Genomic DNA, 15,075 nt, shown 5'->3' with positions numbered 1-15,075 from the left:
TGAGTAAGGAAGATCACCCTCAGCAATGTAGGAGGAACCACCCGATCCACTGAGGGCCTGAATAGAACAAAAAGGCAAAAAAAGGGCAAATTCACCCTCTCAGCTTGAGCTAGCGCATCTGCCTTCTGCCCTCAGGCATCGGAGCTCCTGGTTCTGAAAGTTCAGACCCAAACTTGCGCTTGCACCAGAGGCTCCTCTTTCTGCTTTCTCAGGCCTTTGGACCCAGACTGAATTGTACCACCAGCTTGCTGGTCTCCGGCTTGTATGTGGCAGACGGTGGGACTTCTCAGTCTCCATAACCACGTGAGCCAATACCCACAATAAATCTCCTTTTATATATACATACATGTGTGTGTGCGCGTGCACACGTGCGCGTGAGCACACGCATGCACACTTGCGCTCACGCACACACACACCCTAGTTTTTTCTGTTTCTCTGGAAAACCTTGAATAATAAAGTTTATTATACTTATTGATACTTATTACAATTACATACCCCAAATTAGGGTTTAAAACTTCTCAGCCAGGAGTTTTACCTAATTACACCTTCATAATTGAATGTCAGGAGTCCACAAACACCTATTTCTCCCTAAAGATAATGAAACCTATAGTAGGTGCCTAAAGATGGTCTTGCTTCCCAAAAGAGAGATTAAGTATCTTACTCAGAAATATACTTAATAAATAGCAAAGTTCAACTATAGTTCAATTTTTTTAATTTTAAACATTATAAATAAATAAATGGTAGAGTTATCTGGTTCCAAAATCTGTACTCTTTGCACAAAACCATATCATGCTTTAGTGTTTTTCCTTTAGGCCTGCTGAATACATGATAGGTGCTCAATAATTACTTATGTGCTTGGAGGAAACATCTAAAAGGTCCTTAAGTTCTTGTTTAAGGTCCCAGCAAACAGAGGCAGACCTGGGATTAGAATCCATCCCATCGTTTTCTGAGCTGTTGCTCTATTCGCTATTTTTGACCTGGGGACACTTATCATTAACCTCAGCTGTTCACCCTCCAGCACGTGCTCTTTCCGAAACACTGTGGGCTTGGAAATATTTAGAGATCTTCTTACTAAGCTATTTAGTGAGCGAAACTTTCCATTGGTGGAATGCTGGAGAAGCATTTTGTGGACAGAAGGAAAAAAAAGATGCTATTTTAAACATTGCTGAGAGAGTTTGGGCAAAATCCATCTGGCAGACAGACTACTTCTTCCGTTCAAAAACTCATCAAGCCCTCCAAATGTGTAACCTGTAGGCAACTTTAATTAAGGCTTGAGAAATCTCAAAATAACTTGACATTTAAATATGTTATTTTCTGTTCTGCTCTCATAGTCTGACACACACAGAGACAATCTCAGGTCCAAATTAAGGTCCAAATTAAGGTCCAAATTAAGCCCCTCAATGCCATCTAGCCCTGCCTAGGCACTGGATTACTCTATTCCAAGGAGATAGGACTGTGAATGAAATAGGCTCATCCAATCACTGTCCTTCAAATGTTAACATCCATTTCATAGATAGGTAGGAAGACAGATGATAAAATAGATGAATGATACAGTAAAATTTCTTTTTCTTCCTCAAAAAAGAAAAGAAATTGAAGGCAGAGCTTGTCTTGGGGAGAACCTCAGGAAAGGACTATAAAGTAAACAGGGTTTTTTTGGCCATGGAGAAACAAACTTTTAAGTTTTTAATGTGAGATCTTGAGCAAAATAAGTAGGCCTTAACATGGTCAACATGTGTGGATTCCAAAGAAGTAGTTTCCATCTAGGAGGAGTAAATCCATTCTTAAGTGACCTGAATAGTCTTAACTCAAATTTAACATGAAGTTCAGGTAGGAGTCTCTGATGCCCTATGGTGGCCTAACAATAAGCTTTTCTTCCCTCTGTTTTATTTATTTATTTTTGCCCTCTCTGGTTTTAATTGAGCATTTTATATAATTCTCTTTTTCTCTTAACATATCTATTATGATTCATTGCAAAAAATTTCAGTGTTTGTCATACACATTTTAAAATAAGTTTACCTTCACATTTACACTACACCAGTATCACACGTTGCTGCTGCTGCTGCTGCTGCTAAGTCGCTTCAGTTGTGTCCGACTCTGTGCGGCCCCGTAGACGGCAGCCCACCAGGCTCCCCCGTCCCTGGGATTCTCCAGGCAAGAACACTGGAGTGGGTTGCCATTTCCTTCTCCAATGCATGAAAGTGAGAAGTGAAAGTGAAGTCGCTCAGTCATGTCTGACTCTTAGTGACCCCATGGACTGCAGCCCACCAAGGCTCCTCCATCCATGGGATTTTCCAGGCAAGAGTACTGGAGCGGGGTGCCATTGCCTTCTCTGGTATCACACGTTACTTCATGGCAAATCACTTCATGGCAAATAGATGGGGAAACAATGGAAACAGTGACAGACTTTATTTTCTAGGGCTCCAAAATCACTGCAGATGGTGACTGAAGCCATGAAATTAAAAGACACTTGCTCTTTGGAAGAAAAGCTCTGACCAACCTAGGCAGCATATTAAAAAGCAGAGACATTACTTTGCCAACAAAGTTCTGTATAGTCAAAGCTGTGATTTTTCCAGTAGTCATGTATGGATGTAAGAGTTAGATCATAAAGAAAGCTGAGTGCTGAAGAATTGATGCTTTTGAACTCTGGTGTTGGAGAAGACTCTTGAGAGTCCCTCAGACTGCAAGGAGATCCAACCAGTCCATCCTAAAGGAAATCAGTCCTGAATATTCATTGGATGGACCAATACTGAAGCTGAAGTTCCAATACTTTGGCCACCTGATGGGGAGAACTGACTCATTGGAAAAGACCCTGATGCTGGTAAAGATTGGAGGCGGGAGGAGAAGGGGGCAACAGAGGATGAGATGGTTGGATGGCATCACCGACTCAATGGACATGAGTTTGGGTAAACTCTGGGAGCTGGTGATGGACAGGGATGCCTGGCATACTGTGGTCCATGGGGTCACAAAGAGTCAGACACGACTGAGGGATTGAACTGACTGACATAACAGGTAATCCAGGAGTCTTATAACTGCCTTCCGTACCAGCCCTGAAGACATTAATGTCGGTCATTTCACTTATCCCTATGCTCAGTCACCCAATACACTGCTACTTTATTTAAAGTTATACTTTAGATCAATCAAAAATAAGAAAAATAAAACTTTTATTTACCTCTACTTATTCCTTCTCCCATGTCTTTAATTCTCTTTATAGACCTAAGTTTTTAATCTGTATCATTTTACTTCTTCCCAAAGAAATTCTTTCAACATTTTTAAAAAGTAGTTCTGCTAATGTCAAAGTCCTTCAGTTTTTGGTTTTCTGAGAAAATCTTTGTCTCTCCTTCACTTTTGAAGAATAATTTTACTATGCATAGAATTCTAGGTTGATGATTTTGTTCCTCTCAGGCACAATATTTCACTCCACTCTCTTCTTACCTGCATGGTTTCTGATGAAAAGTTCACCATAATTTTTATTATCATTCCTTTATAAGTAATGTTTTCCCCTCTTATCTCTTTTCAAGAGTGTCTTTGGTTTACTACAATTCAAATATGATATGCTAAGGAATGGGGGTGGGAATTTCTTCTGCTTGGTATTCTCTGAGCTTCCTGGAACTGTGGTTTGTTGTCTGTCATTAATTTGGGAAAGTTCTTGCTATAATTACTTCAAGTTCTTTTTTTAGTATTAGAGATTGGTAGGTGCTTCTGTGTGTGTGTGTGTGTGTGTGTGTGTGTGTGTGTGTATAATACTTTTTGAGAATGTCTCACAGTTCTCGGTGTTCTGCTTTTATTTTCTTTTTCTCTCTTTGCATTTCAGTTCAGGACTTTCTACACATCTCATGTAATCTTTTCTTGGCCATACTCAGTCTATTGATGAGCCCATCAAAGTCACTATTCATTTCTGCTACAGTATTTTTGATTTCTAACATTTCCTCTAGAACCTGTCTTGGAATTTTTATCTCTCTGCTTACATTACCCATCTGTTCTTGAATGATGCTTACTTTTTCCAATAGATCTTTTAACATATTAATCATGTTATTTTAAAGTCTCTATCTGATAATTCCAACATCTGTTTTACATCTCAGTCTGGTTCTGATGCTTTCTTTGGCTCTTCCAGCTGTATTTCACTTGTTTTTTAGCGTGCTTTGTAATTTTTGTTAAAAGTTGTACATGATGTAATGGGAACTGAGGCGAAAGGTTTAGAATGAGATGTTATAGTACTCTCATTAGTAGTTGAGCTGTGTTTACCGTTTGCTGTAGCTGTGGGTGCTAGAGCTTCTAAATGTCTCTAGCGCCCTTGTTTCCATCTCCTCTGTTGCCTTTGGCCTTCCTTAAACACTCCTCCTCAGAGCAAGTCTGCATTTTTCAACTATAATCCACTCTTTTTTTACAGAAGCCCCTTTGACATGGTGCTAAGGTATGGGGGAGAGCTCAGACTTTAGGATTAAATCTCAGTCTTTTAGGGCACTTAATTCCCTGGGATGCGATCTTCACAGGTCCTTCTTATCCTATTACATAAGACAGGAAGGCTAGAAGTGCCTAGAGGGGGAGAAATGCCCTTCCTGAAGGTGGATAAGACTCTGGTAATCTTTTTCCCTGGATGTAGGCCTTTGTGATGGAGAAAAAAATACACTCTGGGAGTTTTGTTTTGTTTTGTTTTTTAACAATGATTAATTGTCCCCTTTTACTGCCAGACCAGCAAGCAGATCTTTCTTGGCTCTCAACCATGAGAATTTGCTGGAGTTTCTCAACGTCAAACCCATAAAAGTATCAGTTTCCCCCTCATTGTGGCCCTCTGAGTTTCTCATTCTCTTGATAATTTACTCTCAACCTATAGCAGTTTGTCAAAATTACCATTTAAGTGTTCCCTACCAGTTACAGCTCCAAGGGCTTCTGCCCAGATGAGCAGGTCTGGCCATGACCTTCTGAAATCATCTGATTATCCAGACTGGGGCAGGGATTGACCTTGCAACCTCAGTTCTCTGACAGGTCTGAGAAAAGTCATTGGGTTTTCAGTTTGTTCAACTTTTTCAAGTGGTAAAGACAGGAATGACAGCTTCCACGCTCTTTACATGCCACAGCTAAACTCTGTGTTAGTTTTCTAATGATTAATGGCCAGTCAGAATGTTCCATTTTCTGCAACAACAGCTGGAGAAATACACATGGTCTGATATCAATCTTCAGGCCCAAGATCCAGGCAGCTTCTCACATCTCATTGCCCCCAAAGGCAGGGCTGTGAAAGTGTGAGCATTTCCATTGCCAGACCGCTTGCTCAGTCCTTCCCAACTCTGGAGATTGTTTTCATTAATGTGAGACTTCTTTCTCCATTCCTAAATGGTTGACTCCAAGAGGCTGAATCTCAGGGAGTGTTACCATCTCACTGCAGAGCCTGTAGTGTTTTGTTTTTTTTTTTAACATTTGAAATGTGCTTTTTATTGTCTTGTTTTCAAACATCAACCCTCATTTTCTAGATGACTGCTGAATTACAGATGTTATATTCATTTGTTTCATTCACTCCATTGTTCATTTATTTGATAACTATGTATTGGCTACTTCCAAAAGGCAAAATGCCCCAGCTATACCCTGAGAAAGACTAGGGATCTCTTCAAGAAAATCAGAGATACCAAAGGAACACTTCATGCAAAGATGGGCTCGATAAAGGAGAGAAATGGTATGGATCTAACAGAAGCAGAAGATATTAAGAAGAGATGGCAAGAATACACAGAAGAACTGTACAAAAAAGATCTTCACGACCCAGATAATCATGATGGTGTGATCCCTGACCTAGAGCCGGACATCCTGGAATGTGAAGTCAAGTGGGCCTTAGAAAGCATCACTACGAACAAAGCTAGTGGAGGTGATGGAATTCCAGTGGAGCTATTCCAAATCCTGAAAGATGATGCTGTGAAAGTGCTGCACTCAATATGCCAACAAATTTGGAAAACTCAGCAGTGGCCACAGGACTGGAAAAGGTCAGTTTTCATTCCAATCCCAAAGAAAGGCAATGCCAAAGAATGCCCAAACTACCACACAATTGCACTCATTTCACACGCTAGTAAAGTAATGCTTAAAATTCTCCAAGCCAGGCTTCAGCAATATGTGAACCATGAACTTCCTGATGTTCAAGCTGGTTTTAGAAAAGGCAGAGGAACCAGAGATCAAATTGCCAACATCCGCTGGATCATGGAAAAAACAAGAGAGTTCCAGAAAAACATCTATTTCTGCTTTATTGACTATGCCAAAGCCTTTGACTGTGTGGATCACAATCAACTGTGGAAAATTCTGAAAGAGATGGAAATACCAGACCACCTGATATGCCTCTTGAGACATTTGTATGCAGGTCAGGAAGCAACAGTTAGAACTGGACATGGAACAACAGACTGGTTCCAAATAGGAAAAGGAGTTCATCAAGGCTGTATATTGTCACCCTGCTTATTTAACTTCTATGCAGAGTACATCATGAGAAACACTGGACTGGAAGAAACACAAGCTGGAATCAAGATTGCTGGGAGAAATATCAGTAACCTCAGATATGCAGATGGCACCACCCTTATGGCAGAAAGTGAAGAGGAGCTAAAAAGCCTCTTGATGAAAGTGAAAGTGGAGAGTGAAAAAGTTAGCTTAAAGCTCAACATTCAGAAAACGAAGATCATGTCATCTGGTCCCATCACTTCATGGGAAATAGATGGGGAAACAGTGGAAACAGTGTAAGACTTTATTTTTTTGGCCTCCAAAAATCACTGCAGATGGTGACTGCAGCCATGAAATTAAAAGACGCTTACTCCTTGGAAGGAAAGTTATGACCAACCTAGATAGCATATTCAAAAGCAGAGACATTATTTTGCCAACAAAGTTTCGTCTAGTCAAGGCTATGGTTTTTCCTGTGGTCATGTATGGATGTGAGAGTTGGACTGTGAAGAAGGCTGAGTGCCGAAGAATTGACGCTTTTGAACTGTGGTGTTGGAGAAGACTCTTGAGAGTCCCTTGGACTGCAAGAAGATCCAACCAGTCCATTCTGAAGGAGATCAGCCCTGGGATTTCTTTGGAAGGAATGATGCTAAAGCTGAAACTCCAGTACTTTGGCCACCTCATGCGAAGAGTTGACTCATTGGAAAAGACTCTGATACTGGAGGGATTGGGGGCAAGAGGAGAAGGGGATGACAGAGGATGAGATGGCTGGATGGCATCACTGACTCGATGGACGTGAGTCTCAGTGAACTCCGGGAGTTGGTGATAGACAGGGAGGCCTGGCGTGCTGCTATTTATGGGGTCGCAAAGAGTCAGACACGACTGAGTGACTGATCTGATCTGATCTGATACCCTGAGAGATATAAAACCCACAATTCTCGAACATTCCAAGTGAAAAGTGGTATATGAATGACCATAGCTATTGTTTCACTAAGCCACGTTCAACTCTTTGCAACCCCACAAACCGTAGCCTGCCAAGGTTCCTCTGCCCATGGAATTTTCCAGACAAGAATACTAGAAAGGGTTGCCATTTCCTTCTCCAGGGGATCTTCCCAACCCAGGTATTGAACCTGTGTCTCCTGCTTGGCAGGCAGATTCTTTACTACTGAGCCACTGGGAAGCCCTAATGACGGTACTACAGAGGAATTTATGATACTGAGAAATAATTTGATCTGGAAACTACTTTTAGGAAGAGACTGAATCCACCTAGTGTTACCAAAGTATCATTAAGATTTGCTGTCAGAGCTTTATTGCTCAGAGTACAGGCGAAACAGAATGTACCTTTAAGGAAATTAACTAAGAAGACTTTAATAAAGGGATTTTTGACAGAAGTCAGTCAAAGAAAATTAAAAGACAAATCTAAGAGTACCCAACAAGAGATGCTGATACACCTCAAAGCTAGCTACAAGGGAGCTGTTTTCACAGCCAAGCCTAAAGGGGACAAGGGCAGGGCATGTTATCAGGGCCCAGAAAGAAATCTGTGGGAGCTGTTCTTCTAGGAGATGGCCACGTGTCAGGGGCTGTGGATTTTTGGTAGCAACTGCAGCCATTGCTAACCTAAGTCCTGGCAGGGCAAGAATGGGGGAATAAATGCTCCAAAAGCACTCTCTACCTGCTTTCTGACTTCCTCCTCCTATTTCCCATTGGCTCACCCCAAATCAAAGTCAGAGAGCAAACCCACAATTCAGCTTCCTGGAGGGCAAAGAGGTCAGGAGGGATAAAATGTGAACCTGGAAGAGCAAATAAAGGATTCCCACCAAAGAGAGGCAGCACTTCTGGAATCTGGGAGGAAGAGTCTCCTTGGCTCTGATGGCTACAAAGCCTTGATTTGAGGCGGGAGTTAGATGCCAAACATGTTAAAAGCTGTTGCCACTTCTATTGCCGCCACATCCTGACTCTCTCCACAGAATCACCTGACCTCTCACTCCAGGGAATGACCCCGAAGCAGTATAAATGGCTCTGACATGTGGTATTTATTTTTTTAAAGATTTTGGTGGAGGGAGATAGAATATGGTGGCAAAGATTTGCTTTTCTCTCTTACAGCCTTCTAGCGGCAAGAGGAGGAAACCGAAGAACAGCCAACGTGGTGGCCCATGGCTTTGCCAATCTTTTAACTCTGGACAAAAAGACCCTCCAAGAAATTCTAGTGCATTATCCAGATTCTGAAAAGCTGCTCATGAAGAAAGCCAGGTACCACCTTTGAAATCTCATTAGAGAAAAAAAAAAAACCCATTAGAGAGGAGTTGGCTTCATTTGACACTGTGTTCATGGCTGCAGTTAACTGTTTCCAGGAGAACCACCTAACATACTATTGTTTATGTGGTTATGCATTGAAAACTTCACAGATTAGGCAAAAAGATAGTATTTCTGGGAAGTTCTTCCAGAATCGTCACAATGCTATCTAAAATGGCCTTTCTCTCCTGCCCACAGAGTGCTTCTAAAGAACAAAGCTCCAGGCACAGGGGCAACCCCCCCAAACAAAGGACTTGCCTTTCTCTTCCCACCGAAACAAGAAACACCAAAAATGTTTAAAGCTCTTCTGGGAAGCTCTGGAAAAGCAGGTCTTGCAAGACTACTCATGTTGAAGAGAGAACAAACCGCTCAGGTAATAGGACAGAGGGAAAGGAGGGCTGTAACAGAGACCCCGGGGACGAAATACACTCAGACAAGCTCCTACTTTAATCCCATGTCAGACACTGGGATAATCTGGATTCATCTAATGCATATAATTGCTACATTATACACAGCACTTACTATTATTTACTGTATACCCATGTATCATCACAGTTAACCCCCTGGGTTTATTATGACAGTTTTAGTGTTTTGTGACTATATATATATATATATATATGACCAAAGGTGAAAGGGTTAGTTGCTCAGCAGTGTCTGACTCTTTGTGACCCCATGGACTATAGCCCGCCAGGCTCCTCTGTCCAAGAAATTCTCCAGGCAAGAATACTGGACTGGGTAGCCACTTTAATCTAGACTGATTTCTGTTGGATTCTATATTCCTCAGACGGTTAAGAATCTGCCTGCAATGCAGGAGACCCAAGTTCGATCCCTGGGTCAGGAAAAATACCCTGGAGAAAGGAATGGCAATCCACTCCCGTATTCTTGCCTGGAGAATCCCCATGGACAGAGGAGTCTGGTGGGCTACAGTCCATGGGGTCACAAAAAGTTGGACATGACTGAGCGACTAAACCCAACACCGCACTTCTGTGTATATGGCATCCCTGGCGGCTCAATTTGTGTTTTCTGTGTTTGTGAAACTGCTTACTCACTACAGTGTGTTTGTAGCCTCAAAACCAATATTTAAGGTGTTTGGGGGTCATTCACAGGCATACATGTACAGAATAGCAAAAATTTAAGTTTCTGGAGGCACATGTTTTCAGCTGGATTTGAACAAGGAGACACTCTGCCTTCTGGTTTCAGCTCTTACACTGTGAATGAATGAACTTTTCATGGTCTATTTTTTGTCATTTTTTTTGTATTTTTGTGCATTCCCCCCCCACACACACACTATTAAAAATGGCCCTCAAACATAGTGCCAAAGTACTGTGTTCCAAAGGGCAAAAATGCAGTGATGTGCCCTACAGAGAAACACGTGTATTAGATAAGCTTCATCCGGGCATGAGTCAGAGTGCTATTGGCTGTGAGTTCAATGTAATGAATAAACCATACATATTAAATAAGGTGTTTCTAAATAGAAATGTATGTAAAACAAAGTTATGTATTGAGGAGTTGACAAAAATGTTAAAACCAGAGGCTTGTAGGATCCTAAACCTGCATTACCCCAAAGAGCAGGGTTTGCTAGTTCAGTGTTCATGGCAGCTTTATAGAACAAAACTACCATGAATAATGAGGATCAACTGTATTTATATAAACATATATATACCTATAAATGTGTAAGACATTTTACCAGCCGTTAAACATTTTCACCAGTATTCATTCAATTACTATCACTAAGTCAGAAGTAACCTCACAGAGGGCATCTCAGCCTTCATGTTATAGCTGAATAAACTGAGATCCAGATCAATTATTTAGATAAGATCACCATCAATGACAGAGCAAAAGTTACTAGTCAGAAATTCAGACTTCAACACCTACACCAAGCTGTCTCCTAATTCCTAGAAATGTCATGAAACTGAAATGTTTTCGTTTTTCTCTTTTTTTTTTTTCATATTTCTTTGATTCTCATGATAAGTTTATGAGGGCAGATCCCGAAAAACAGAGCAGAGATTCAAGTTTTCTGAATCTAGTTATTTTGTTGTCTCTAAAACAGTAAGAAATGAGTATCTGTGACTCCGAAAATTGGTAAAGCAAATATTATAAAGTCAATCACACTCAAGAGATTCAAACTTGCCTCTTCCTTTTCCACACACACAACACTGTGATGGAGGTCAGGGTACACCAGATGCCTCGTTTAATTGGCAGGAAAATAATAATCTGTGTAGAAGACTTATGGGGAAAACAACTCTGTGTGTTAAGTAAGGCTCTCAACTCTGTATATGTGCCTTCATACCCTGTACAAGCCTCTCTCAAACTGATCTCAAGCATCACCAGCAAAGAGCATGGTATGTTTCTTAATGTGAAATTTCTACAGATGACACTAAATGCCAAAGTTTCTAAAACTATATCAAATACCCACAGGGCAAATGGAGAAGACTGTACTAGGAAGGAGACATGAATTTCTCCCTGAGATGCTCCCATGAGCTTATGCAGGAGGAAAACCATAGTTCTAGAGTGTTTTTAGAGCATTATTTGGTATTGGGCTAATACTTTTTTATTAAAAGATAAATATTTAAAATTTTATCTTCATAAAATAAGTAAATATTTGAAGAGCAAAGCGTCTTGAGCACTAAGTCTAATAATTAAGAGACCATGGGGGCCAATAGGGAGCAAATTCCTTGGCAGGAACAGAAATGTAAGGCACACTAACCCTGAATTCAAAGGTGACAGCTCAACCCCGTTCTCCAGCACATCTGAAAACTTAGTTAAAGGATAGTCAAAGGCAGACAGGATTCCCATATTACGTCAGTCTTTTGACTGCGATCCTTAGGTATTGCATAGTAATCAAAAGACTCCAATATCCTCGATTATGATTTCAGCACCAATCAATTCTTTTCAATAACTTTCTTCTAGCGAAAAGATGAAAACCAGGAAGAAGAGGATAAAGGAAAAGAATCTGAAGATAAAGGAAGAGCAACAGCAGAGAAACCACTTGAAACATCCAAATGTCAAACGAGTTCCATTACAGCGGAGGAAGCGCCCCAGGCAATTAGAAAGGCGGTTTTACCCAGAGGAACTACCCGTCAATCACTCATCATCAGCATGGCTCCTTCTGCCGAGGCCGGGGAAGAGGTTCTGACGATCGAAGTCAAAGAAAAGGCTAAACAATAAATATGTGATGATCTTTAGATACACTCTAGCTAGTTCCCCGAGAGATTATAGCCAGGATAGGAGTTTAAACTAATGACAGGAAAAGACCTTGCCGGCACCCTTGAGAAACCACAAGCAAATCTCTAGCTTAGTTTCTAGGGCATATCTGAGAGTGTGATCTTCTGCAGTGGCAATAAGAAGATTATTAAGGAAAAAATCCCTGTTCTCCGTTGTCATCAGCTTTGTGCAATTGGTATTCTCCGAATGGTACCTAGAAGGTTATTTTCCTTCTGTACTTTCTTGATGATGTTTCTTCCCTCCGTTTTGATGAGGTTGGTCTTGGCTCTGAAATGATTCACTAGGTTTTTCTCTTAATTGTGTGTGTGTGTGTGTGTGTGTGTGTTAAAGTCTTGCATTGCACTTAGTCTTGGTTAAATGTTCCATGTATATGACTATTACCTCTTACTTGGGGAGTATGAGATTTTAATAAAATGTCAAACATCAACTGATTTTTATCCAAGCCAGGGTTATGTCAGTCAAGTATCAGATCAACCCACCAGGTGGGATTAAAGGAAGCAATCATTATGAACTCAATGGATGTAAAATCCACCTTGCAGAGGAGTCCTCTGAAGACCACAGCTGGTTAGCAATACTAACAATAGTGGAAGTGAAAGTGTTAGTCGTGTAGACTCTTTTCAACCCCATGGACTATAGCCGGCCAGGTTCCTCTCTCTGTGGGATTCTCCAGGCAAGAATACTGAAGTGGGCTGCCATTCCCTTCTCCAGGGTATCTTTCTGACCCAGGAATCGAACCCAGGTCTCCTGCATTGCAGGCAGATTCCTTACCCTCTGAGCCAAGAGGGAAGCCCAAACCCACAAGCAAAATCACATTGCAGCAACATGTTGGAAAAGCTATACCCTTTACTAAAGACAACGCTTTAATATTTTCATTCATATCAGCTTAGAAGTCTCATCTGGCTCAACAGACTCAAACAAGGGAAATCAGATTGTCCCCATCTTCCAGGAGGCTAAAGCAACATTTCTCAGAAGCTTGCAGGCATTTGCTTCAGAAGATGCCAAATTTGAGCTGCTTGTTTTCAGCTTCAGTAAAAACTGATGAGGTTAGGAAGGCAGACTGTACACATGTCAGATTGACATATCCCTACAATTTCCGGAAACTACATGTACAGCTGTTTACAAAATCTCCGAGTTAATTAAGTGCACTTTAGGAAGTTGTCCTCATGAATCAGCTAGCATTAGCATAATTACCAAAGTCTCATGCTGTGAGGAGGCTAAAAAAGCCAGGCTGCTGTCGGAAGTAATAATACATATAGAATTCCATTCTAATAAATGTCATTGCTGTATAACATTATGATCAGTATAATAAGGCTATTTCCAAGTCTCACAAGATGGTCACTGTAACAGCACTTTGCTGAGAGTGTTTTAACAAATTATATTAGCCAAGAAGCCTACAACACAGACACATTCAGCAAACTGTATAAATTAATCACTAGAATAAAATGTATCATTTGTTACTCACCATTTTTATATGCAAAAATATTAAGAGTATCACAGAGACATGACAAATTTTAGAAAAGGTTGGGTGGTGTTTTTCCAGAGTTAAGCAAACAGAAATTGTTAAATAGTGCTTATTTGATAAATGGGAATTTGTTGTGGAGAGTGATTACAAGAGCCAGAAAGAAACGGTAAAAAAAAAATTTTTTTTTAAGGTAAAAATCAGATCAGATCAGATCAGTTCCTCAGTCGTGTCCGACTCTTTGTGACCCTATGAATCGCAGCACGCCAGGCCTCCCTGTCTATCACCAACTCCCGGAGTTCACTGAGATTCACATCCATCGAGTCAGTGATGCCATCCAGCCATCTCATCCTCTGTCATCCCCTTCTCCTCTTCCCCCCAATCCCTTCCAGCATCAGAGTCTCTTCCAATGAGTCAGCTCTTCGCATGAGGTGGCCAAAGTACTGGAGTTTCAGCTTTAGCATCAGTCCTTCCAAAGAAATCCCAGGGCTGATCTCCTTCAGAATGGACTGGTTGGATCTTCTTGCAGTCCAAGGGACTCTCAAGAGTCTTCTCCAACACCACAGTTCAAAAGCGTCAATTCTTCAGCACTCAGCCTTCTTCACAGTCCAACTCTCACATCCATATATGACCACAGGAAAAACCATAGCCTTGACTAGACGAAACTTTGTTGGCAAAATAATGTCTCTGCTTTTGAATATGCTATCTAGGTTGGTCATAACTTTCCTTCCAAGGAGTAAGCGTCTTTTAATTTCATAGCTGCAGTCACCATCTGCAGTGATTTTTGGAGGCCAAAAAAATAAAGTCTGACACTGTTTCCACTGTTTCCCCATCTATTTCCTATAAAGTGATGGGACCGGATGCCATGATCTTCGTTTTCTGAATGTTGAGCTTTAAGCCAACTTTTTCACTCTCCACTTTCACTTTCATCAAGAGGCTTTTTAGCTCCTCTTCACTTTCTGCCATAAGGGTGGTGCCATCTGCATATCTGAGGTTATTGATATTTCTCCCAGCAATCTTGATTCCAGCTTGTGTTTCTTCCAGTCCAGTGTTTCTCATGATGTACTCTGCATAGAAGTTAAATAAGCAAGGGGACAATATACAGCCTTGACGAACTCCTTTTCCTATTTGGAACCAGTCTGTTGTTCCATGTCCAGTTCTAACTGTTGCTTCCTGACCTGCATACAAATGTCTCAGGAGGCAGATCAGGTGGTCTGGTATTCCCATCTCTTTCAGAATTTTCCACAGTTGATTGTGATCCACACAGTCAAAGGCTTTGGCATAGTCAATAAAGCAGAAATAGATGTTTTTCTGGAACTCTCTTGCTTTTTCCATGATCCAGCAGATGTTGGCAATTTGATCTCTGGTTCCTCTGCCTTTTCGAAAACCAGCTTGAACATCAGGAAGTTCATGGTTAACATATTGCTGAAGCCTGGCTTGGAGAATTTTGAGCATTACTTTACTAGTGTGTGAAATGAGTGCAATTGTGCAGTAGTTTGAGCATTCTTTGGCATTGCCCTTCTTTGTTACTGGAATGAAAACTGACCTTTTCCAGTCCTGTGGCCACTGCTGAGTTTTCCAAATTTGCTGGCATATTGAGTGCAGCACTTTCACAGCATCATCTTTCAGGATTTGGAATAGCTCCACTGGAATTCCATCACCTCCACTAGCTTTGTTCGTAGTGATGCTTTCTAAGG

At 41.1% G+C, this 15,075-nt stretch overlaps 1 protein-coding gene across 1 annotated transcript in view; it reads left to right on the top strand.

Annotated features, from left to right (window-relative positions):
• CNGB3 (cyclic nucleotide gated channel subunit beta 3) overlaps positions 1-12,216 on the top strand; it is a 191,217-nt gene extending 179,001 nt beyond the window's left edge. Inside the window, exons 16-18 of the mRNA XM_044928514.2 lie at positions 8,506-8,652; positions 8,893-9,067; positions 11,605-12,216. Of these exons, the coding sequence (XP_044784449.2) occupies positions 8,506-8,652; positions 8,893-9,067; positions 11,605-11,862 (580 nt within the window). The 3' untranslated portion in view covers positions 11,863-12,216. The remainder of the gene's footprint in view (positions 1-8,505; positions 8,653-8,892; positions 9,068-11,604) is intronic.
• The last annotated feature ends 2,859 nt before the right edge of the window (positions 12,217-15,075 follow it).

The sequence above is a fragment of the Bubalus bubalis genome, chromosome 15 (genome assembly GCF_019923935.1).
Source record: "Bubalus bubalis isolate 160015118507 breed Murrah chromosome 15, NDDB_SH_1, whole genome shotgun sequence".
NCBI classification, from domain to species: domain Eukaryota; kingdom Metazoa; phylum Chordata; class Mammalia; order Artiodactyla; family Bovidae; genus Bubalus; species Bubalus bubalis.
The sequence above is the reverse complement of the archived record's forward strand: the minus strand, read 5'-3'. Positions and strand labels throughout refer to the sequence as shown.